Source organism: Tursiops truncatus, chromosome 15 (genome assembly GCF_011762595.2).
Source record: "Tursiops truncatus isolate mTurTru1 chromosome 15, mTurTru1.mat.Y, whole genome shotgun sequence".
NCBI lineage: Eukaryota > Metazoa > Chordata > Mammalia > Artiodactyla > Delphinidae > Tursiops > Tursiops truncatus.
In genome coordinates, this window is record NC_047048.1 from 43,641,800 (window position 1) to 43,667,778 (window position 25,979).

The window sequence follows — 25,979 nt, forward strand, 5'->3', positions numbered from 1 at the left end:
CCTCGTCCAACTACGGATCAGCGCCAAACGTGCTGTCACCTTTAAAAGAACAACTCGGTAATTCACAGGAAACAGAAAATGTGCATTAAATTCGGCGACTTAGCTCGCTGTCATAAACGTGACAAACGCGAACCCCCAAGTGAAGTTCCTCTGACTCCTGCGGCGATTAAAGTCACGATAATTCCACAGCCGCCTCCATTTCTGCGGCCACTAATTCAGGGGCAGTGGCGGCCACTGTGCCACGCGAGGCTGGACTCATTCGAGACTCTGAAGGCCCCTGAAGGCAGCCCTCTCGTGAACACAAGCAAGTTCAGCCCCTGCTTGACCCCGTCCGTCAGCAGGACGGCAGGCACACCGGGGTCCAGCACCAGGGCCAGACGCTTCAGGACACACCTGTGGGGCCCCCGTGACTGATGCAGGGGACACAAGCTCTAAGGTCCCCTCCGTCCTCACTTTCAAACACGCACCAGAGCACAAGGCCAAGTGTCTCCTGACAACTGTGAGACCAACCGGACGCTGCCCCACAGGCCTCACATGGTGTGAGAAAGGGAGGTGTGACGGGGAGCAGCCTCATGGCACCCCTGCCCCCAACTCCCCCGTGCCCGTGACAGCGTCACTTACCACAGGGAGTGGATGTCAACCAGTGGTGGCCTGAAGTCCCATGCTGCCACCCAATTCTACCTGTTTCTTAAAACTTACCAGCTTTGCTCTAAGAGGGAATGATTCTGACAGTGGGAAGCTGCACCTTCATCTCATTCACTGTCACTGGGAAAATGTAAAGTTAAGGACACAGGATTCTAAGACATACGGTACCAGAATTATGACCAAGAAGAAGAAACACTTGAGGTCTCAAACTGACCAAAACCAGTCAAACTCCCGACAGACAGGCCTGCCCTGCTCTGTGTTCCAGAGCCTCCCCGCCAGGCCCTCCACCCCTGCTCACCAGCCGTGCAGACTCTGGGATCCAGCTTCAGGGCCTCCACTCCAGATGCAGCCCAGCCCTCCCCGGGTTGCAGACAGGCCAGGCCCTGAGGAACGCAGCCACCCAGAGGACCACCTGCAAGGCTTAGCCCCGCTGCTGTCCCACCTCGGTGCCCGGGACATAGCCACCCGCAGGCCTGACCCCTGGACTGGGCAGCCACCCTGCCTCCTCACCCCCAGCCGCCTGTGCCCCTAGGCAGGTCCCTCCCCAGCCTTGGTTCCCCCATGAGACGCGGCCACGTCTCTTTATATCACAAAGAGGTCAGTGCACATGACAACTCAACATGGCAGAGAGAAGGCTGATGACAAAAACCTCAACGCAGGGCCTCTGTCCTATAAAAGGCAGCAACTGAGTCCTGATGGAGTTTTTGTAATGATGACAAAGCAGCACACAGTGAATGAATCACTTAATTTAATTTTAAGATCATGTTAGTAATTCCCATTAGAGTAAATCCGTTTCATGTTTACAACAAAAACCTATCATATATTTAAGCCTAACGAGGTTTATTTTGCATCTCATCATGGCAAATTACCAGATAAAATACAGGAAATGACACTTTGAGACAGAAAATCAACATCTGAGTCAAAGCAAAAAAAAGACACCTTTGCTGAAAACTGTGAAAAGCTACCAGCTTCTCTGCACTGAGAGCACAGCCCTCAGTTCCCAACCAAGAAGAAATGTTCAGGGTCAGCACGCTTGGGTTCTGTGTTTTCGAGGCAGAATGGTCAGGTTTCACCTTACTATTCCTGCAGACTCGATACACACGTGCACTGCTGCCTGTTAAAAAGCATTTCCTATGAAGTTACAACACCTGACAGGACACGGGTCACATCACGGCCATGCAGCCAGTCTGACTCTGCTGTACACAGCTATGCGTAAAGCTGGCCCCAAGCAGGCAACTCGGAATGAGCCCCCATCAGACACTGACTCTCTCCCCTAAAATGGCGCAGAGCAGGGAGGGGAAAGGAGCTATGAACCAGCACAAGACACAAACGGTTCAAGTCTCACCACGATGTCGGCCATCCTTTACGTTCAATGTCATCCCCTACTCAAAATACTGCCTTTTCAAGTTACAAAGACAATTCCAGAGACACAATCCCTGATGTGTTCTCACAAATATGCAGGAAAGGAAGGAGCAGACATCAGCCCCACCTTGCAGAATGGAAACAGGAGAGGAGTGTCACGTGGACTGAGTCAGCGTGGGAGGCAGGCGGCCACAGGGGAGGCCCCGAGCAAATCTAAGCATGACCCCAGCAGAACGGCCCCTACGACAGGTGGAGGACAAGACCTTACTCGCTGTTAAAGTAGATTAAAGCACAGAAGAACTTCCCAGGCAACACCATCAAGAGGTTAATCAGCAGAAAAGTCCATTTAATTACCATAATCACATGGATCACCCCACAACCGGGACCATGTGTGGACACACCCGTCAGGATACAGAGCAGCGTCAGGCTTGTAACACTAGAGCAGACGCAACCCCAGCACGTGCACTATTCACACCTGGGTCTGGAGTGAGGAACCAGGTGTGTGAACAGGACTCCTGGTGCCCAGCGCCCACCTTCACTCCCCATCCTCTGATCCACACGGCACGCTGTCCATGGAGAAGCCGGTGAGTCCTCTGAGCTGCTGGAATCAACGTGCTCTTCCTCCACACACACCCGGGTCCTTGCCTGCAGAGCGCTGGCAGGTACCCGGGTAGGGAGGGGCCAGGTGCAGCAGGAGGGTGGGAGCCACGGGAGGGACGCCCAGGGCCGAGGCTCGGGTCTCACTTGATTCTGGGGAACGTAGCCGTGCCCTCTTCACCTGCACAGCCCATCCGAGGCTTCACACAAGTTTCCTCTGAGCTCTCTGCGCCCTCCCGGAGCCCCTCTCACGAAGACAGGTATCACCCATTTAACAACAAAGACATCGAGGCTGGCGGGACACAGCCAGCAGCAAAAGCGAGACGCCAGCCGACTCACCCACAGCTCCATCCCCACACCTGAAGCCTGTTAAGTGCACCAAGTCCCCGGGGCCTAAAGAATCACTGCACTTGGGAAGGTTTTTAAGAGACAAGGGACTCATCTTCCCCAGGGCAGATGCAAGGCCAAGTCCAGGTGTCCAGGTAACAGTGCCCCGAGAGGCTGCACCACACCTCTGCGGACCGGCAGGTGCAGGTGGGAAGGGTGTGTCCACGCACCTCCTGGCCCAGGGGTGGCGCACAGGGCAACGACGGGCCTAAGCAGACTGCAGGCGTAGTCTGCAGAGGAAAGGGGACCTAAAGGAGCCCAGGTACAGGTGCCCGTCGTGCTCGTGCACCTCGCTCACGTAAGCAGCCACCTGCCCATCGGGGTCGTGCAGGCTCCTCCGGAAGGCCCCGCTGTCACTGAGCTCCAGGACGAGGCTGTACCGCGGCACGAACTTCATCACCGTCTCCTGGCTGAACAGCTGAAAGGGAAGCACAGTGAGAGGAGAGCGTGACACGGGCCACGTGGAGTCCTGCAGGCCGGGCACTGTGGCTCTTGTCACCTGCTGGGCACGTCCCACCCACCCTGCCCCCCACCTCCCCACCGGCTCGCTTCCACACGGCACTGCAGCTGCCTTTTTAAAATACCGGCACACCCCACACCTGAACAATTCAGTCAAGAAGTAGCTTGTGGAGCCAAGCAGGGTAGATGCGTGCAGGGGTGGCCCAGACCAGAGAGTCAGTCTGAGCAGGGAGAGTCCACGCTGGAGAAGAGAGAGGGCCGTGGCTCCAAGCAGGGTGTCAGGGCCCAAGCAGGGGAGATGGTGTCCTGCAGCAGGGTGACCTGGCACAGGCCATGAGCCCTTAAGAGGTAAGGCCCCTGCACACGGCTGGGAGGAGGGAAAAGGGCTGGCATGGGTGCTAGAGCCCTAGCCGGGGCCATGTGATGCTGGGGCCACAGGACAGCCGAGCCACATGACAGCTGAGGCCACGTGACAGGGGACAATGGCTACAGACAGGGACAACTGGGGAATCTGATCGCATAGGTATGAAGGAGCATGAGACCCGGGTTTCTCACCTTAGAGAAGGGAAGTACAAACACAGACAGTAAGAAAACTGGCATAAATCCTGTGGTATGGGACCGGAAGCAGAGATACAGCCTTACTTACGGTTTTCAATTTAAAGAAACAGATGAAGACACATAAATGTAGGTGTGAGGGTCTGTGCACGAACACGTGTGCATACATACCCAGCTCTCTCACGAGGGCCTGGGAACAGTGACCCCCCGTCAGTAAGCACACTTAGCACCTGTCCACTCTAGGAGAAGCCGGGCTCCCTGACAAACGGCTGATCCCAGAGCCGGGCAGGGAAAGAACAAGAGGAGCCTGAACAATGTGCGGGGCCAGGAAGCAGGAACTACTCCAAGAACGACTGGGACACATGCAAAGGTCAAGGGGCCATACGGAAGGGGCTCCCACTGGCCACAGCCGGACAGTGTGAGCGTCAAAGTAAGCAACGATGGTTAACAGATCATAATCACTGATGAAACCATCAACCCCGAGATCATAATGACACTTACTAACTATCCCCACAAAATACTTGTTAATTACAAATGATAAAGAGTAACTTCACAGCAGAAACCCGGCACCCACCACTGGATGAGGTGACAGGCACTGCAGGGACAAGTGGACACCACGCACCTCCCGACAGGTCACACTGAGGGCACTGGAGAGGCACAGCCTGAACCTGACCGTGAGAAACACCAGGCAGCCCGAGGCAGGGACATTCTGCAGCAGAGCTGACTTGGGATCCTGACGGTCAGGTCTGGGAGCCGCTCCAGGCTGAAGGGGACAAGGACAGGTGGCGACTAAGCCAGCCCGATCCTGGGCCCAGTCCCATTACAAAGGACACCCCTGGGCCACTGACGAGCCTGAGCTGGGTCTGTGCACCGGAGGGTCACCCGTATCCGCGGGACATCCTGTCCCAAGGGAGTCATCCCTGCTATAGGAACAGCGCTTGGAGCATCCGGGGGCGACAGGTCAGCCACCTGCCTGCAAACAGCTGAGGGAAAGACATCCTCTGTTCCCTTCCTGCTGCTTTTTAGGTCTGATGTTGCCTCAAAACTAAAAAAAGAAAATCCTCAAAGACTTCAACAACATTCTGAAGAAAATCTAACCTCCTTTTCAAGTCTCCAAGGCCTGTGGTCCTCTCCCACCTCCCACCTCCCACCTGCCCCAGACCCACCATCTATCTCCCAGCCACATGACGACGCCGGGCCACTCCTACCCAGGACGCCCATGTCAGGGAACACGCCCACCCCGCTGGCCCTTTCTCACACACGGTCTTGGCTCCTGATGCAGACACTGTTCTAGGCGCTGAGGATAATGGAGAGAACTCAACAGAAGAAGCACTCAACAGAAGAAGCACCTCTGCTCTGATGGTGCAGAGATGCAGTCTATCAACCAGGGGGGAGATGCGATCACCACGGACAGAGCACATCCTCTGATGGGTACCAGCTTCAAGCACTCACTATACTCAGCTAAGGGCATCATCTGCATATTCTCATTAAATTTTTCCATCACCTAATGAAGTGCTATTATTCTTCCCACTTGACAGATGGAGAAACTGAGGCAGAGAGCCCACACCCCCTGCCCAGGGCCCCACAGCTAGTCAGGCCTTCCTCAAGACCCTTCTCCTTGCACACTGCCATTCTGCGCCCTCCAGGCCCCAGCGAACAGATGTAACTCTGCAGCCGACGATGCATCATTTCTGAACAGTGACCTGCCGAACTTGGAACAACACTGAAGGCCATGGGCCAGCCTCACTGAGAAGGTGCCCACAGCCCTTGGCAGGGCCCAGACACAGGGCTACATGCCACACAGACTCAGCAACTGCTGCCCAGCACCTTCCAGGACCTTCAGGCTCAAATAGTTTAGTATTTGCAACTAAGGACATGGGCGAAATCCCATGAAGGGCGTGATGAGGCTCCGAGGAGGCAGGAGGAAGCGGGGCAGGAGGAAGGGGCACCTGCAACCACTCAAGGAAGAGCTGGGCTTGCTGAGGACGGGGTCTCGGGGAGAGCGGAGAGCAAGAGGCAGGGCTAGAGGCCCCAACAGGTCACAACGGGGAGGGTGATGATAAAAATACCCAGACAAGGAAACCAAGAGAAAAAACTCAGAGGGCTCAGATGTTTACATTTACGTTACAAGGCAAAGAATAAAATATGTTTTAAAGAAGTCATTAAAAGCACCAAATACTATAAGCAGAACTAGAATTTTCAGAGCTTCCATAAAGGTCAAAAAACCCATAATTAGATGCATTTTCATTTTGTTTTTTGAAATCAATAGTTCTCATAGTTACCTTAAAAATCATTCTTTTAAGATACGGTCTCTCAGATAAGAAATCCAACATGGAAAACCCAGGATTGGAGCGAATGGTCGACATGCCGACCCAGTAACCCCCGGAGCTGCTGGCTCGGATGTTGTCTGGGAATCCAGGCAAGTTCTCCACAAACAGGTCGGCCCCTCCCTTCATCAGGCCAGACACGTAGAACCTGAAAAATTCGCCCAAGCAGGCAATGAGTGGCAGCCCCCCAACTGAAGGAAAAATTTTAGCCAAGCACCAAATTGGTCTTGGTCCTAATAACCAAATGGATACAACTTTAAACCCGTCCATCACGAACGATGGCACGGCTGCTCCAAGAAGCCCTCAGAGCCCTGGGCCCACCCAACAAGAAGCAGGTGCGGGAAGCAGGGCCGGACCAGGCCCACCAGCAGGGAAAAGGGCCGGGATCGCAGCCAGCATTCCATCAAGACTCTCCCAGCCCATGACGCGCAAGAAGGCTGAGGAAGGGAGAGGGAAGATGACTCTCTCATCACACAGGACAGGCACCCACTGCGTCCCAGGCTCTGCAGCTGACACCTCACAGCCGCCCGGCCCACAGCTCGGTGGACTTGACATCAGCTCACGCACCTCCTGATCCTCGCCATGGTCAATTCTGCCACCAGGACAAAGTCCTCCGCAGGCGAGAGCTGTACCCCGTTGGGAAACCGCAAGTGGTCCAGCAAAACCTTTACCTCCTTGGTCTCGGTGTCGTACTCCAGCAGGCTGCGGGCGCCAACAGCGGAGGTCACATGGGGTGTCTGGGGGCCCCTGCTGGGTTAGAGCCCTGCTCCCGGTCGGGGCCCTCAGGCACCCTCCTCCAGACAAGCCCACGGTCAGCTCTCTCGCGGACCTGAGCACTGGTTCAGCACCAGGGAGGGCCACCGTGGCTGCAGCCTCACAGGAGTCCCCTTCAGAGGTCGCCTGTGAGGTCTCCCCCCGCTGCGAGACCACACCCTCAGACAGCCTGGCCATTCTACCTTCATTTCTCCAAAGAAGAAAGTGAGAACATCTCGCTGTTTCATTGTGTCCGCCACCTGTTTCCAGGAGACAGTAAGATCCTCCCTTAAAAGCTGAGTACTATGCTCAGAAACACCCCAACAATTCCTGGATGCAGTAAGCTCTGCGAAGTCACCCTGCCTGTCTACGGCCTCCCTGAGGAGAAGATCCAGAAGGAACACTCACCGACCATCATCTGTCCCCTCCATCACCAGCAGCAGATAATCTCGTCTTTGCCATTTGCTGCTAGAATCCGTAAAATAAATCTTCCTCCCGTCCCGAGTTACTGTAAGATCATTCACGAAGGACATCTTCCTCCCCTCAATGGGTGTCTCGGAGGACAGCAGCAGCTTTACTTCACCTGAGGGAAGGCGGGGGGAGGAAGAAAAGGAAAGAAGGGAAGAAAGAAAGAAGAAAGAAGGGGAGAGACTTGCTTGTATTCTAAGAACGTGTAACTCAATAATTTCAAAATATCAATCGGCCTAACTGATTTACAAGGAAAAACTAAATGAGCTTCTCCGTGTCCCGACAGAAGATTTATTCCTTCTTACAGTAAAAATCAGTGTTTTCCTTTCTTTCTATTAGGTGATGAATTTTTTTAGACCAGCTCCACTAAAGGCAGAATCCCCCCTCTAAGGATGAGGAACTCCTTTTATCAAGACCAACTGACTTAAAAATCTGGTAAGAATCTTAGGTTAAAAAGGCAATTTTCTATTTGTCTGCTTGAGAGAAATATAGAATGTTCACCTCATCTGCTTTTAAATTTAAAAGGCAGGAATCATAGTAAATCTTTTTAGATTGTAGCACAAACGTTCAAGGAGCGCTCAGCGCTTCCCACATATAATCCCATTTAAACCCCCCACCACTATCGCGCAAGGCAGGCACTCCCGTCAACCCTGCCCCGTGGGTGAGGAAAGCAGGCACAGAGAGGCTGAGTAACTCTCACACAGCCAGCACCCAGCAGAGCGGGGGCCGCCCAGGGGCCCGGTGCACCACCCACGATGGCAACTCCTCCCTCAGCATGAACCTCCCGCTGAAGCACACACAGCAATACTGTGGCACTGATCGACGTGACATCGTGCTCAGTCAGGGGAGAGAAAGAGGAGAAGGAACTGGAGGAAGGAAAAGACAGAGAGGCAGAAAACAAACAGCAAGACCAGATGCAGAGAAATACAGAGAAGTAAAGATAGGAAGAGGAGCCTAACATCCTCAACATGAGTCCTTCTGAGATTCTGTGGCTCAAACACAAAGGCCAGGGGAAAGGAGGGAATGGGCCAGAAGCAGGCATAAGTGAGGAGCCACACGGTGTGAATACTGGCTGGTATCTGCAGGTAATATTTTCAGTTCCATTCAGTGAATAAGAAAAACATCAGCGTCTCCAGTAGACTGTACTGAACAAATTCTACTAAATCCATTTATAAATAAATGCACATACTGTTTAAAAGATCAGCAATCATCATAGAAGGAAACAAGTTACTGTCACTTACGTTTCCAGGGGTTTACTTCAAATAGCCCTTTGTATGCATCAGCCACAAAAAGGGTCCCGTTGGGCCCGGCCCGGATGCCCAGGGGTCTCCCACAAGCAGGCTCATCATCTCGGGTTTCTAGGGAAACAAACAGACAGGAATCAGTGGCTGGTCCAAGATTTGTGGCCCCTCAGTGTCCAAACACTTCCTCCACCCCGTCCTAAACCTGCATCATGATGTAGAGAACAAAACAGACCATGGCTTCAGAGACAGACTCGGCCCCCCATGTTCCAGCCCCCCTAGAGCTTAGGACAATTGTCCAGCATGTCTAGAGGGACCACCCGAGAATCTGGATGTGGACATAAGCACAGCAACTGATACCCAAGAATCAAGTTCACATCAGCATCCTGAGACTCAAACAGTTAACTCAGGGATGTCAGCAGACACAGGCCCCACTCCCAAATCCCCCAGAACCTCAGGAGTGGGATTTAGGCCCAACAGCTGGACCTGAATGCTGTGCCCATCCAGGGACATGGCAGGGTCCCTCCTCCCGTCATAGAGGGAAAGCTCCTATGTTCCTGCTGAGACCCACTCTCCTGCTCTGCTACCTATACTCTTTTTAAACCCGTGGCGGAGCATATTTATTGCTGGGCACTCACTGCAGGGCACTTACGGCAGAGTGCTTACTACAGGGTGCTCACCGCAGGGTGCTTACTGCAGGGTGTGCTCCTCAGGGTGTATACTGCAGGGCACTTACTGCAGAGGCACTTACAGGCAAAATACAGAGTGGGAAAAAGCAGGTTAAATACCCAAATGTAGAGTATGATTCCATCACATAAAACCATGTGTGGGTGTGAGTATCCATGAACAGAAAGAAATCTGAAAAGTTATTCATTAAATTGTTAACACTTACATCTGAGAAGACTCTGAGGTGATTTTTACTTTCTTCTCTGCGTTGTTTGCATTTCACCATAAAAATGCATCATTTTTAGAAAAACATTCTAGCTCTTAAAAAAATAAGTCTGGGAGCTACCAGTTTTTAAACAGTGAGTTTCTAACAGCTGAGTGACCTAAGGGTATTTCACTCTGGATGCAGGGCTGAGGTTCCTGAGGGGCTAGTACAGGAATGCGCTCCAGCACGTGAGGAACAAAGCCCAGCACCTCCTGCAGCAGCTCTGGGGTGTGGGGGCCCGGCAGGGCCACGGCCACAGCTGGATGGGAAACTGCAAGCACAGGTGGTAAATGAGGAGCCCAGGCAGCCTCTAGCTGGGCCGTCAGGCTCTCCTCCTCCAAGGACCCGACTTCTGGGGAAGACAGCTCCTCCTGGCACCCTCCTGGGTGCCTGGAAGAGACACACGTCAGGGGTCACTGACTTACTGCATGGGCCTGAGCCAAACCGGGCGATGGTCTCTACTTCACCGTTTTCAAGTTTTACGACTCGGCCATCTGCTGTACCAGTGAACATTACATCTGTTTAAAGACAGGAGGGAATAAGGGTATTACTGGGTTAGCCTAAAAACTGTGCTCTCACAACCTTCTACAACAGAGGCGGCCAGTCTGTGCTTTTTATCTCCAGAGAGGAAACGGCAGTTTTGAAGATGAAGGCAAGTGGTGTCTGGGGACAAAAGTCTTAAGACGTGCAGCGATAAACCCCACGGGGGCCTCAGACAGCATGGTCGTGACCCCGAGGCTGGATCCAGGGCACAGCAGACACCAGTCAGGGATAAAAGCAGGATTTTCTACCCTCAAAGAAGCGGGGACCCTCGGGCTGTTCACGTCTGCTTCATGTCAGTGTCTGCTGCTGAAGCCGATTACACCCAACCAAAGGGGAAGAACTGCTAGGAAGGCCCTCGGTGTAAAATTAAGTGCTCACTTCAGCAGCACATACACGAGAACTGGAACCACAAAGATGATGTGCAAATTCATGAAATGCTCCATATTTTTAAATGTATATTGCAAACTCTAGGGCAACCACTAAAAAAAGTTTTTAAAATAAGTATAACTCATATGCGAAGAAAGGAGAGAAAACAGAATCATAAATGTTCAGCTGAAACTAGAAAGTCAGAAGGAGAGTGGAAGAGAAAATAAGAAATAAAAAAACAAAGGCAATGAACAGAAAACAGTAACAAATATGGGAAATAGAAATCCAACTACAGTTAACCCTTGAACAACCTGGGAGTTAAGGGTGTCAACTGTCACCCTGTGCACTGTCGAAAGCCTGTGTATAACTTTATGGTCAGCCCTCACATCCTCCAGGTTCTGCATTCAAGAGGTTCTGCATCGCAAGGTTCTGCACCCGTGGATTTAAGCAACTGCGGATCGAGTAGTGCTGCAGAATGTATTTACTGGAAAAAAAATCCACGTGTAAGTGGACCCACGCAGTTCAAACCCGACTTGTTCAAGGGTCAACTGTATATCAATTATCATTTTCAACATCAATGGTATAAAAACCCCAATTAAAAAACAGAGACTGTCAGAGTGTATCAAAAAACAAGACCCAACTATATGCAGTCTACAAGAAACCCTCTTTAGATATACAGACACATATAGATTAAAAATGAAGGGACAGAGAAAGATATACTACACTAACACTAATCAAAAGAAAGCTGGAGTAGTTCTATTAATCTCAGAGCAGCTGCAGACCTAGGAACACAATCAGGGATAAAGAAGGCCTCCACGTAATGACAAAGGGTCAACTGTAGAGAAGACATAACAGTCCTTAATATGTATGTGCCTAAAAACAATCATCAAAACACATGAGGCAAAACTGACAGAACTGCAAGGAAGCAGATGAATCCATGATTAGGGGAAGAGACCTCAGCATACCTCTCTCAGAAATGGACAGATACTGATGGACAACAAGGTCTGACTGTACAGCACAGGGAACTATATTCAATGTCCTGGGATAACCCATAATGAAAAAGAATATGAAAAAGAACGTATACATATGTGTAACTGAGTCACTTTGCTGTACAGCAGAAATTAACACAACATTGAAAATCAACTATACTTCGATATAAAAAAAATAAAAAAGAAATGGAAAGATCCTGCAGACAGAAAATTAGTAAAGACACAGTTGAACTCAACAGCATCACTGACTAACTGGATATCAACTACCTCAACCAAACAACAGCAGAATATATATTTTTCTCAAGTTCACATGGAACATTCACCAAGACAGACCATATTCTGGGCCACAACACACACCTTAACAAATTTAAAAGAATAAAAATCATACAACGTCTGCTCTCAGACCAAAATGAAATTAAACTAGAAATCAGTAACAGAAAGAGAGCTGGAAAATCACAAAATACTTGGAGATTAAACAACGTGCACTTCTAAATAACACATAATTCAAAGAAGAAACCTCAAGAGAAATTAGAAAACATTTTGAACTAAATTAAAATGAAAATACAACTTATAAAAATTTTCTGGCTGCAGAGAAATCAGTGCTTAGAAAGAAAGTTGTAGCATCAAAGGCATATATTAGAAAAGAAAAAAGACCTAAAATCAATCATCTAAGTTTCCATCTCAGGAAACTAGAAAAAGAAGAGCAAATGAAACCCCAGGTAAGCAGAAGAAAGAAATAATAAAAATTAGAGCAGATATCAATGAAATTGAAAACAGGAAATCAATAGAGAAAAATCACCAAAACAAAAGCTGGTTCTTTGAAAAGATCAATAAAATACTGGGTTGGCCCAAAAGTTCGTTTGGGTTTTTCCGTAAGATGCTACGGAAAACCCAAATACACTTTTTGGCCAACCCAATAAATAATCCTCTAGCCAGGCTAACAAAAGAGAAAAGATAGAAATTACCAATATCAGAAATGAAGGCGGGAACATCACTATAGACCCCATGGACATTAAAAGGATAATAAAGGAACACTATGAACAACTCTATGTCCACAAATTTGATAATGTAGATGAAATGGTCCAATTCCTTGAAAGACACAATCTGCCAAAACTCACACAAGAAGAAAAGAGACAATCTGAATAGGTCTGTATCTATTGAGAAAATGAATCAATAATTAATAACCTTCCAAAAGAGTACCAGACTGAGATGGGTTCACTGATGAATTCTATTAAACATTTAAGGAAGAAATGATACCAATTTTCTATAATCTCTTCCAGAAAATAGAAGCAGAGGAAATACTTCTTAACTCATTCTATGAAGCCAGCATCACCCTAATACCAAAACCAGACAAAGTCACTTCAAGAAAACTACAGACCGGACTTCCCTGGTGGCGCAGTGGTTAAGAATCTGCCTGCCAATGCAGGGGACACGGGTTCGAGCCCTGGTCCAGGAAGATCCCACATGCCGTGGAGCAACTAAGCCCATGTGCCACAACTACTGAGCCTGTGCTCTAGAGCTCATGAGCCACAACTACTGAGCCCACGTGCCACAACTACTGAAGCCTGCACACCTAGAGTCCGTGCTCCGCAACAAGAGAAGCCCCCGCAATGAGAAGCCCGCGCACTGCAATGAAGAGTAGCCCCCACTCACCGCAACTACAGAAAGCCCTCGCGCAGCAACGAAGACCCAACGCAGCCAAAAATAAATTAAAATAAATTTTAAAAAAAAAGAAAACTACAGACCAACATCTCTCATGTACAAAGATGCAAAAATCCTCAAGAAAATATTAGCAAATCAAATCCAACAATGTATAAAAAGAATTATACACCCCAACAAAGTGGGATTTATCCCAAGTACGTGAGGCTAGTTTAGCATTTGAAAATCGGTTAAGTAATCCACAATATCAACAGAGTAAAGAAAAACTACATGAACATATCAATAGATGCAGAAAAAGCATTGACAAAAACCCAACAATCATTTCATGATAAAAACTTTTAGCAAATTAGGAGTTGAGGGGAACTTCCTCAACTTGATAAAGAATATCTACAAAAAACCTACAGTTAACATCATACTTAATGGTGAAAACTAGACGCTTTCCCACTAAAATCAGGAACAAAGCAAGGATGTCTGCTCTCATAACTCCTTTACAATACTGGACTGAAAGTTCTAGCTAAAGCAATAAGACCAGAAAAGGACATAAAAGGTATACTTATGGGGAAGGAGGAAATAAAACTATCTTCACTTGTAGATGACATGATTGTCTACGTCGAAAATCCCAAAGGATCAACAATAACAAAAAAAACTCCTGGAACTAATAAGCAATTACAGCAAGGTTGCAGGATACAAAGATAATATACAAAAGTCAATCAGTTTCCTACATACCAGCAATGAACAAGTGAAATTTGAAATTAAAATCAGAATACCATTTACACTAGCTTCCAAAAGAATGAAGTATTTGGTTTAAATATAACAAAATATGTACAAGATCTAGATGAGGAAAACCATGGAACTCTGATAACAGAAATCAAAGAACTAAATAAAAGGAGAGATATTCCATGTTCATGGATTGGAAGATTCAACATTGTCAAGAGGTTCTTCCCATCTTGATCTATAGATTCAAAGCAATCCCAAGCAGCTATTTTGTAGATATCCACCAAATGATTCTAATGCTTATATGGAGAAGCAAAAGATCCAGAATAGCCAACACAAAAAGCTGGAGGACTGACACTACCTGACTTCAAGACTTACTATAAAGCTACAATAATGAAGGCAGTGTGGTAATAGCAAAAGAAGAGACAAATAGATCAAAGTAACAGAATACAGAGCCCAGAAATAGATCCACAACTCATCTCTAACAAAGAAGCAAAGGCAATATAATGAGGTACAGATGGTCTCTTCAACAAATGTTGCTGGAACAACTGGACATTCACCTGCAAAAAGATGAACCTAGACACAGACCTTACACCCTTCACAAAAATTAACTCAAAATAGATCACAGACCTAGATCAAGTAAAACACAAAACTACAAAACTCCTAGAAGATAAAAAAGGAGAAAACTTAGTTGACTTTGGGTGTGGTGATGACATTTTAAATATAACACCAAAGACATGATCCATGAAAGAAAGAATTGATAAGCTGAACTTCATTAAAACTAAAAACTTCTGCTCTGAGAAGGACACCATCTAGAGAATAAGAAGACAAGCCACAGACTGGGAGAAAATATCTGCAAATGATGCATCTGATAAAGAACTTGTATTCAAAATATATGAAGAACTCTTAAAACTCAACAATAAGAAAATGAATAATCCAATTTAAAAAATATCCCAAAGACTTAAACAGACACCTCACCACAGAAGATATACAGATGGCAAATAAGCATATGAAAAGATGCTCCACATCATATGCCAGCAGGACATTGCAAATTAAAACAGCCATGAGATACCACTTCACACCTATTAAAATGGCCAAAATCCAGAACACTGACAACACCAAATGCTGGCTGTAGGGCGCGGTCAGCTAACTGCTACGCGGCAGGAAGCTGAAATAAGCTGAGTCATCCTTCCTGTGGCCACTGCGCTTGCGCTAAGTATACTAATGAGGTTTTAAAGTAGCGACCTATCCGATGCTGGCTCACAAATCGCACCATCGGCGAAAGCCAATCATAGAGCGACACATGTTCTTAATCCCTATATAAGCAGACTGCTATAGGATTGCGGGGTCTTCCTTCCATCTTTCTTCAACCAAGCTGTGCTCCAATAAAGTGTGATACGAGAAGAATCTTGCGTGTGGCGGCTCGTTATTCTGCTGGTCGGAAACGGCCCGCCGCAAGTGGTGCCGAAACCCGGGATCGAACCAGGGACCTTTAGATCTTGCGGCGGGCCGTTTCCGACCAGCAGAATAACGAGCCGCCACACGCAAGATTCTTCTCGTATCACACTTTATTGGAGCACAGCTTGGTTGAAGAAAGATGGAAGGAAGACCCCGCAATCCTATAGCAGTCTGCTTATATAGGGATTAAGAACATGTGTCGCTCTATGATTGGCTTTCGCCGATGGTGCGATTTGTGAGCCAGCATCGGATAGGTCGCTACTTTAAAACCTCATTAGTATACTCAGCGCAAGCGCAGTGGCCACAGGAAGGATGACTCAGCTTATTTCAGCTTCCTGCCGCGTAGCAGTTAGCTGACCGCGCCCTACAGCTGGCGAGGATGTGGAGCAACAGGAACTCTCATTCACTGCTCAGGGGGAATGGAAAATGGTGCAGCCACTTTGAAAGACAGTTTGGTAGTTTCTTATGAAACTAAACATACTCTTATTATATGATCCAGCAATTATTTTGGTATTTGCCCAAATGAACTGAAAACTTAAGTCCACAAAATAATTTGCACACAGATCTTTACAGCAGGTTTATTTATAATTTCCAAACCTTGGAAGCAACCAAAATGTCCTCCAGTAGGTGAATGGAAAAATAAACTACGCTACATCCAGACAACAGAATATTATTCAGCAATAAAAAGGAATGAGCTATAAAGCCATGAAAAGACATGGAGGAACCTTAAATGCATATCAGTAAGTGAAAGAAGTCAATGTGAAAAAACTATATGCTGTATAATTCTAACTCTAAGACATTTGGAAAAGGCAAAACTAAGGAGACAGGAAACAGATCAGTGGTTGCCAGAGGCTGGGGGCAGAGAGGGATGAAGAGGTGGAGCACAGAGGATTTCTGGAGAGGCAGTAAAAATTTTCTGTATGATACTATAATGATGGATGCATGTCATTAAACATTTGTCCAAACCCATAGAACGTACACACCAAGAGTGAACCCTAATGTAAACTGTGGAATCTGGTGATGATGATGTGTCAATGGAGGGTCATCAATTATAACAAATGTACCATCTTATGGGAGATGTTAATAACGGGGCAAGGGACTTCCCTGGTGGCACAGTGGTTAAGAATCTGCCTGCCAATGCACAGGACACAGGTTCAAGCCCTGGTCCAGGAAGATCCCACATACCGCAGAGCAACTAAGCCCGTGCACCACAACTTGAGCCTGCGCTCTAGAGCCCGCGAGGCACAACTACTGAGCCCGCATGCTACAACTACTGAAGCCCCCACGCCTAGAGCCCGTGCTCCACAACAGGAGAAGCCACTGGGATGAGAAGCCCATATACCGCACGAAGAGTAGCCCCCGCTCAACGCAACTAGAGAAAAGCCCGCGCACAGCAACCGAAGACCCGATGCAGCCAAAAATAAACAAATAAAATAAATTTTAAAAAATAATAATAATGGGGAAAGTAGGGGGTATGGGATATATGGTAAATATCTGTACCTTCCCCTCAATTTTGCTGTGACTCCAAAACTGCTCTAAAACATAGTCTATTTAAAAACTTAAAGGATGTTCATCGGCAACTCCGGAGGCTAGTGCCTCCCTCCACTGTCAGCAGCAGTGGGTCCCCAGGGCCTTTGTGCGGTTCACACCTGCAGGGGGTAACCAGAAATATCACCAAAGGACAAGCAGCTCCTTTAAGAGAGAAAAGGGAGGCGTGATGAGAGAGCAAGATGAGGCATCAGGCCAAGTAGAAAAGACAAGAAAAGCATTCTCTGAGAGATTTTTTAAAAAATCACTATAACTCCTCAAAGTTCCAGTTTTAAATGTCAATACCGGGTTTTTTTAACCAAAAACACAAAATCTGTGAAATTAATAAACATCAAAATCTTTTTAAGAGAAACATGAAGCTCTATCACGAAGTGCCCATCCTTCCTGAACAATTCTGACTTTGCCACCAACTGGCAGAAACACTCAGTCCTTGGGCCAGCCAAACAGTTGGGCTGGGAAAGAGGGGCTGGTCCACAGCAACAGAAGTGGAGGTGTGGGCCTGACAGGCCTTCGGAAGGAAACAGAAGCACGCTGGCCACCCATGCCCACAGCCGTTCCACCGTGCTTTGGAAAGACAGCCAGTGAGCAGAGGTGAGAAGTGGCTGGGAAATCCTCACATCTCAACCCTCGGCAAACTTTTCATTAACTATATTTTTTGATTCCTGAGCTTAATTCTCATTCTAACAGACAGAAAAGACCTGTTCCAGGTTGCTACAGACTCAAGAATTAGAACCAGACCCTATTCCAGTTCTTAGGTTTGGGCAAGTTTGAAGCAGATCGTTACCCTTAAATGTACCCACCAAAGTGAGCTTTAAAAAAAAGTGGAAATATTGAGAATGGTTCCTGTTCTTTTCAAAAATGAAATCTACACAAAGACAATCTGTGCTAGGAACGTCCTATCAAGTAACACCTACCCAATGTGATAAATGAACTGAACACCAATGTTTGTCCACATTTTTTCCTTTCTCCTTTCACTTTAAAGGGTCCAACAGTTTGAGCAGAATAAAATGCTTCACAGACATGAACTCAAAATCACCCAGCACTAAAATGGCCTGCAACTCAGAGAGGTGAGAGTCTCCCGCAGGGCATCTGGTAGACAAACACGTGCACGACCGCAGCCAAGAAGGCTGCCCAGGGCTCCCCACGGAGCTGCCCCCACAGGACCCCACTCAGGCAACAGACAGCGCCAAGTCCCAGGGGTCTACTTACCCCCGATATGTGCTATGGACTCTGGCCCAACAAGCTGATTTTCAAAAAGCCTTTCCGCCTGTCGCAACTTCGTATTTGGTTGCAGGACACCAAGCAAGAGCGGGGGTTCTTTGAAGCTGTAAAATAACGCAATTATAGGGATTTGTCTATAAAAGTACATGAAGAAAGTATTTACGGAGGGCCTACAAGGACCTACACGCATAACTCCCCATTCTTTGACAAAGAGCACATGTTCCAATAACATCCTTAGTTGCCAGAAGCACAAGTTAAGAAAAAGAACTTCCTGGGATATCAGGAAAGGTCACAGCACGAAAGAGAACTGAGAACGTAAGCAAGGCTGATGCAAGAACTCCGCAGGAGCAGCTACCCGAAGCCACCGGGCCTCCGCCCACCCATCCAACCTGCTCCACCCTGCAGTTCACACACCCAGGCCTTTATTCTCCCCCGGGGCTGCCAGGCCATCCGGGTCCAGCTGAGACGGAGGGAGCGGAGTGGACATTTCACAGTGACAGCCTCACCTCCCACTCCAGAGGGGACAGAAGACGGCTGGGCCTGGCGCCACAGCCCCAGCGTCCACACACGCGCACCTGTCTCCCGCCTGTCACTCTCGGGGGCCCCCCAGCTCCCTCTGGCCTGGACCCCTCCCCGCACGAAGAAGCCACCCCAGGAGCTCTCCCCTCTCCACACACAGGCAAATACGCCATTTCTCCCAACCCGTCAGCAACTCTTGCTGATGTCACCTGTACAAGTCAGGTCCTCTGCTGCCAGCCTGGTCCACGCCACCATCTTCCCTCCCCACCTCCTCCCTTGTCCCCCACAGTCTGCTCGCAACCCAGCAGCCCACCTGCACTTTAGGAAACACAGATCACGGCAACCGCCCCTCAAACCCCTGCAACGGGCCCTCTCCCCCGGAGCCAAGGTCTTCCATGAGCTCCTCGCCCTGAAGTCCGGCCACAGCCTACTCTCCTCCCCTCACTCTGCCTCCCTGCTGGTCCCTGAGGGCACCAGGCATCTCCCATCCTAAGTCTGCTGCCTCCTCTCCATCACCTTCTCAGTGAAGCCTGCTCCCACCACCCAATTTAGCGTCCAACACGGCCCCCAGAAGCACAGACCCCACCCCACTCGACTTTGTTGGCAGCACTTTTCAGCTCTCACTTCTCTATGTCAACTGTCTGTCCCCACAAGAACACACGAGATCAGGGATTTGTTGTTTTTTCCCTGTTGTATCCTGAACACCTGGCACCCAGGAGGCTTCCGGGGAGTACCGTGGGAGGGAGGGAGAAAGGGAGGAGAGCTCCCACTTCCCCCCCACTTCGCCCACCAGAGTGGGACAACCAAGGCGGGGGGCGGGGGTGATGTGGGAACGCTCCACCCCCATCCCCCTCCAGGCAGAACTCTTCACTCCCTTCCGCCCCCTACTCAAGACACAGCCCAACTCCCCCCAAATTAAATCCCCCCGCTTCACCATCTGCTGCCTCCCAATTATGGCTTTCTACCTGCTTTTCAAAAACACACTCTTGGGTTAACTAAGGAGTTTTATTTCCAAAGGGGGAGAGCAGGACCATGACCTGCAACACACCTGGGTTCAAACTCTGCCCGGGAAGGTCACACCTCCCAGGTGCAGGTACACGTGTAAACGGAACAACAGACGAGCACACAGAGCAGGGGCAGAGGAGCCTCCCCTGAGACTCAACCTCCCTCTGCCCACGTGGACGCTGCCGGTTTCCCTACACTCAGGAAGTCCTCAGGGAACGGCTGCAGCATCAAACTAGTCAGTGTATCACGTGCTGTCCCTGCCCCCAAGGAGTCTGAGTAATCTCCACGGGGAAACAAGGAAACATAGGAGAAAATGCAAAGGACACACAAAAAGGGCTCCCAGGCCCGCCGCTGGGTGCAGAAGCATCAGGGAACAGCAGCCCAGGAGGCCCAGCCCAGCACCTTGGGCCGGCCCAGGTCCATGGACTCGCATTAACTCATTAATTGTTAACTCCTATTCACTCGTGCTACTCCCCCTAACTTCAGTCACCACTTATGCTCAGTTTCCAGTTTTATCCTGTTTCTCCCCATGGTTCCATTTGATCAGGATCACTCTTTAGTCTTCCTTCTGAGGTGGAACTGAGGAAATGCCCCCCCGACTGTGAGCTGTGAATGTGTCTCACAAGCATGTGGCCAGGACACGGCCCATGGGCCCCAACTCAGCAGTGGTCACCGCAGCCTCCACCCACCACTTTGTGGAAAGGACTCAGCTTCCATCCAGAAAAGAACAGAAACATTATTTTTCATAAAAGGATAGGACTGTTTCTGCCATATTTAAACCATATTTTTCAGTTACTGTAAAATTTAACACAAAAAACACAGTGTTTTAAAGAAGAGATTTTTGTGGCTATGATTTAAAAAACCAACAGGAATAATAATTCTTCTAGCAACTGAAAGCTATTACCATTACTGTCAAAAGTATGCATTTTATTAGCAGAGTGAAACTGTAAAACTCAAAGATAATAAATAAATAGTAGCAATAAAATGCTACAGGTGGTCAGGGATGTGAGGAGCAAATAGAAACACAAAAAATAAAACTCAGGCAAGGCCCACGGGAGACCTGCAGGGGAAGGAGAGAGACAGTGTCCCATGCCCCCTGACCCCTTCAGGAGGGATACACACTGGGGTCCTCAGAGATGCTCAGGAAATCTTTGAGCCACCCAACCCCTCTGGTTCCACGAGCGGACACTCCTGTGCAGTGAGGACCACTAAGCTGATGCAAGTGCCAACCACAGGTGACCACACCACTGGGCTCCCATCTCTCCACATGCAAAATGTATCCTGACGTACACTGAGCAACACCCTCCAGGAATCGGGATGTCACTTATGTCGTGTCCACTAGTCCCCAATCTTCCTAACAAAGAAAAGAAGGCTGCTCTGCACAGCAGGATCTGGCCAAGTCTGGCAGCCTTCCCGCTGACTCTGCTCCCTAAGGACTGCCACCAACTGCATAACAAGCCACCCTGGAAGGGTCTCCCCTAGTCTTGCGCCCTCTGGGTCTGTCTGTCCTCTGTTTTCCTGAATCCCCTGCAGACAGAGCCCCCAGGACACCTCCCCCAGCTGAGCCCCACCAGCACTGAGACTGCACTGCTCACCCTAGTCGGTGAGTCTCCCCCTTCCTTGTTCATTTTGCTCTGAAGGGAGTTTTACAAAAGTCCTGTTTGCTGCTGTTATCAGCACTTTTCCCCAAACCCCAGATCGTTCCCGTTCTCACCATCTGCCAGCCTTCTGCCTTCGTTCTGGCTTTGGGGGCCCACAGCCCCAATGTGGGCCCAGTCATTCCCTAACTCTGAGCCCAGGAGAGGCCCGTCAGCCACACCGGTTTCTCTGGGTTTCTCCTCACCCGGCACATCTACTCCACAGACAGGGCTCATTCTGCACAACCTCAAAGCCTTCCTGACCTCGCTCCCCTCCAGGCTGTCAGGGCTTCACACCTTCTTTCCCCGAATTTCTTCACCACTCTGCACAATAAATGACCTCTACTGAGATCACAGGTCTTCGGTCATGGAAGCTCTAACCCTCCCTGCCCCTCAGATGCCGGATGCTCACCTGCTCCTCACTGCCTCCTCTCTCCAAGGCCGGCTCCCCAGCCCAGGTTTTGATCCCCAGCTGTGGACACAATTCATGCTCCTGCCTGGCCAACTGGATTATCCAGAAAGGCCCAGGCAGTTTGCATTTGGGGCAGGCTTAGCCGCATCCTTCTACCCAGTGAGGGGGTCGGCAGGAGGGAGCCCCTTCGACAGGACGCCCAACACACCACCATGGAGCCTCAACTCTCACTCACAAACCACCAACGTGTTATTCAGTTGTACCTGTTAGATTCTCTCTATACTGAGACAGGGTTCTTATCTAAAGTTTTAAAGTCTTACATGAACTCACTCATAGTAAACTTCAGACAGCCTCATCACCCTGGGCGGTTCTGAGGGGAAACAGGAACTTACTGAACCAGACTGCACAGCCCTTGATGTCATAAATAATCACACCAAGAGGAGCCTGGCTCTGCGTGACTGTAATTACAAATGTGAATACATTCACAAGACCCTGAGGTGTACACTATTTTTTCAAGTTATAACGGACTGCATTACCCACAGATCCCCACTGATAAAGGGTAACTTAGGAAAAACAGAACAGTAATTACAAGGTTTACTAAAAATCAGCTACTTATAAATCCTTATTCCAGTAAACATATTTGTGACTGCTGAACAAATAGCACTTATCAATTTTAAAAAAAATCAGTTACTTAAAAAATTTAAAGAAGGCAACTTGAACTTAACCTTCGTTTATGTGTGCTTTTGACACTTCAAATGAATTCAGGTTAATCATCTCTAATACTTAAGCTTCTCTTGTTTGGGATTTTTCTGGTTTTTAATTTTGCTTTGTACAGTTTTGTTTTTGAAACAGTAACATGGATAATACTGTACAACATCTAACTTAACATGAAACAAAGACACTAAAGAAATCACAGATCTCTACTTCCCATAATAACCTACCTTTCAGAGCAGGTTGGTTTATCAGTCGAGAAGTCATTTCAGCCCGTTTACTATATTTTGTCAAGCAGCACCCCCAGCCCCCCAAGTTGTGCAACAGCTCACCTGAGAGGCTGTGGGTCTATGGGAGAGTCCAGCAGCATCATGGCACCAAGCAGGGGGACGGTGAGGAACACAGCCAGCATCAGGAAGGTGGCTCGGAACACTCTGCCACTGAAGGAGCTGCCGGAGACAAAGCACAGGAAGGCACTGGGCAGGGCTCAGGCGGAGTGGCCGCAGTCTCGGCCCTCTGGGCAGAGGCAGCCCTCCCGCCTGGCCTGCCCGCCACCACCTCCACGTCAGTGACTAAAGGTCAGCACTGTGCACTCCATGCCCTTGCTCTTTTGTTAACCTTTCAGCGTGTGGGACACTCCTCTCAGTTATTTCCAAGGTAGTCTGCTAAGCTGTATCTTGGATCCTCTAGCAGAGGTTAAAAGTGGGCAACCCAAAGAACTGATGGGCACAAAGTGACAGAGGAGAGAGTGGCGCTGAGGCAAGGAGCCACCCTCATCCACGGGGAAGACAGCATCCCTCAGCCACCACCTCTAGCCGCCTGGACTCAAAGAAGCAACGCTCAGAGACAAACTCAAGAAGGAAATAGGGCTTCCCTGGTGGTGCAGTGGCTAAGAATCTGCCTGGGCTTCCCTGGTGGCGCAGTGGTTCAGAGTCCGCCTGCCGATGCAGGGGACGCAGGTTCGTGCCCCGGTCTGGGAAGATCCCACATGCCACAGAGCAACTAAGCCCATGCGCCACAACTACTGAGCCTGTGCTCTAGAGCCCACGCGCCACAACGACTGAGCCCACGTGCTACAACTACTAAAGCCCACATGCCTAGAGCCCGTGCTCTGCAACAAGAGAAGCCACTGCAATGAGAAGTCCACACACTGCAACAGCCCTCCCTCGCCACAATTAGAGAAAGCCCGTGTGCAGCAACGAAGACCCAACACAGCCAAAAATAAGTAAATAAATACATAAAATTAATTTTTAAAAAAAAAAAGAAGAAGGAAACAGAAGCAGAACGTCCTGAGCATCCAACCCCAACCATTTTGGGCATCGCACCTCTAAGAGCTCAAGAGGTGACCCCAGCTCTTCTGCCTGGGAGAAGCCGGATAGATACAGACAGTTAGAGAACCTACAAGATCACACCTCCAGGCCGTCACTGCGAAAGCCGTGCGGAGACCTGACAGTGCCCTGGGACCTCTAGCGAAGCGTGTGGACAAATGACCATGGGGGACTGAAACTCCTCTCCAACAATCTTCACACACATCCTCACTCACCCATGGACCAGGGAGCACGTGAAGCCTCCTGCTAAGAAATAAACTGCCCAGGATCACTGTTTCCTTGCATCAGCGTATTCAAATTCACTGAACACCTGAAATCAAGAGTAACTTAAAGCAAATTAAAATCATGAGCTCCTAAAGTGGAAAATCTTTTTCTAACAAAAAAAGTTGACTTGAAAAAAATCAGGACTCACACTTAACAAAGCAACTTGACGTGATGGCAATGTTTCACTTGACTTTTGACAAGATGGTTTCAATGAAGAATGCAGAAATGTGGGGGCCTGGGTGCCAGCCCCAACTGTCCCAACTACAGCCACGCCACTTCAGGTGAGCTGTTGCACCCCGAAGCCCACGGTTCCCTACTGTGACTCAGGGTTTGTGGCAGAGTAACCTCAAAGTCCTACCCAGTTCTGAACATTCATGATTTTAATAAGCAAATAAAGCAGAAAACAAATCGTTCTGCTTCTACTGGGGGTAGGTGGAAATGAAAGAATGACAGAGTGCCCCCTACAGACACATGGACAGCATGCTGAAGTGCTTGAATCCTGCCCTCAGTCTAAACAGGAGGAACAGACTGTCCTTAGAGCTGCCAGGAGGAACGTGGTGGCCCTGCTGATACCTTGGTTTCAGCAAAGTGAGACTGTGCATGACTCCTGAGCCCGAAACTGTGAGAGAATCAATTTGTGTTGTTTACATTAAGTGTGTGGTTGCTTGTCATGGCGGCCACAGAAAACTAATACAGTTTTTTTTTAATTTATTTATTTTATTTTATTATTTATTTTTGGTTGCGTTGGGTCTTTGTTGCTGCACGTGGGCTTTCTCTAGTTGCGGAGAGCGGGTGCTACTCTTCATTGTGGTGCACGGGCTTCTCGTTGCTGTGGCTTGTCTTTGTTACGGAGCACAGACTCTAGGCATGCGGGCTTCAGTAGTTGTAGCATGTAGGCTCAGCAGCTGCGGCTCGCCAGCTCTAGAGCGCAGGCTCAGTAGTTGTGGCACACGGCTTAGTCGCTCCGTGGCATATGGGATCCTCCCGGACCATGGCTCGAACCCGTGTCCCCTGCATTGGCAGGCGGATTCTTAACCACTGAGCCACCATGGAAGTCCTAATACAGTTTTCTGATTAAACTAAATCTGTTACCTGGAAATGGGGTGCTGCTATAACGAATACCTAAAAATGAGGAAGTAGCTCTGGAATCGAGCTGTAGGTGGAGGAGGAAAGAATCGTGAGGATCAGGAAAGAAAAGGTCTAGATTTCCTCGAACTGACTGTTGTTAGAAACACGGACCGTAAAGACTCTGCTGGCAAAGGCTCAGTACGAAGTGACAACAGACTGTGAGCTGAAACACGGACACGGAAGGCACTGCTGGTGAGACCTCAGGAGGATGCCAGGACAAGGACCAGACCTGGAGGAAAGCAGCAGAGAGCCGGGCTGACTGTATCCCACAGTGAGGGGGACAGCACGCCTGTACCTGATGAGCCAGGACACCTCCAAGCAGAACTGAGGTGCACCTGTACCTTCATGCACAGGGGACAGCGCTGACCTTTGACACTTCCCTTCTGCTAATGAGTATCCCAAACTGCACCTATTTTCCCTCTAATAACCTCCAAAAAGCGAGTTTTGTTCCTAGCCCCCTTTTCACATGGCGTTGAGGACGCACCCCCAGTAGATGAAACGCCGAGTTGCCAGGCTCCTGGCAGAAGACAGGTGACCAGGAAGGGAAAATCAGGCAACCCCTCCCTCCCAGGCCGGTCTCCAAACCCCATTAGCCTTCTTCTAGCGTGACTGACTCACGTGGTCAAGGGTACAAGAACAGAGAGCATGCAGTGCACACGTGGCACAGATGAGCACTGACCACCAGACACAACAGCAGGCGGGCACGACCTGAGAGGCCTGCGAGGGGCAAGGAGCAAGGGCCCCGAAAAGGG

At 49.1% G+C, this 25,979-nt stretch overlaps 1 protein-coding gene across 2 annotated transcripts in view; it reads right to left on the minus strand.

Moving 5' to 3' along the window:
• Window positions 1-1,376: 1,376 nt before the first annotated feature.
• Window positions 1,377-25,979, minus strand: part of APMAP (adipocyte plasma membrane associated protein) — a 29,752-nt gene continuing 5,149 nt past the window's right edge. Inside the window, exons 2-9 of one of the 2 annotated variants that reach the window (XM_019927564.2) lie at window positions 22,840-22,956; window positions 18,212-18,327; window positions 10,151-10,243; window positions 8,795-8,911; window positions 7,494-7,668; window positions 6,900-7,034; window positions 6,288-6,480; window positions 1,377-3,409 (exon numbers count right to left, since the gene is read on the minus strand). In XM_019927564.2, the coding sequence (XP_019783123.1) occupies window positions 3,200-3,409; window positions 6,288-6,480; window positions 6,900-7,034; window positions 7,494-7,668; window positions 8,795-8,911; window positions 10,151-10,243; window positions 18,212-18,327; window positions 22,840-22,956 (1,156 nt within the window). In that variant the 3' untranslated portion in view covers window positions 1,377-3,199. The remainder of the gene's footprint in view (window positions 3,410-6,287; window positions 6,481-6,899; window positions 7,035-7,493; window positions 7,669-8,794; window positions 8,912-10,150; window positions 10,244-18,211; window positions 18,328-22,839; window positions 22,957-25,979) is intronic. The other variant, XM_019927565.3, reaches the window with a different exon arrangement.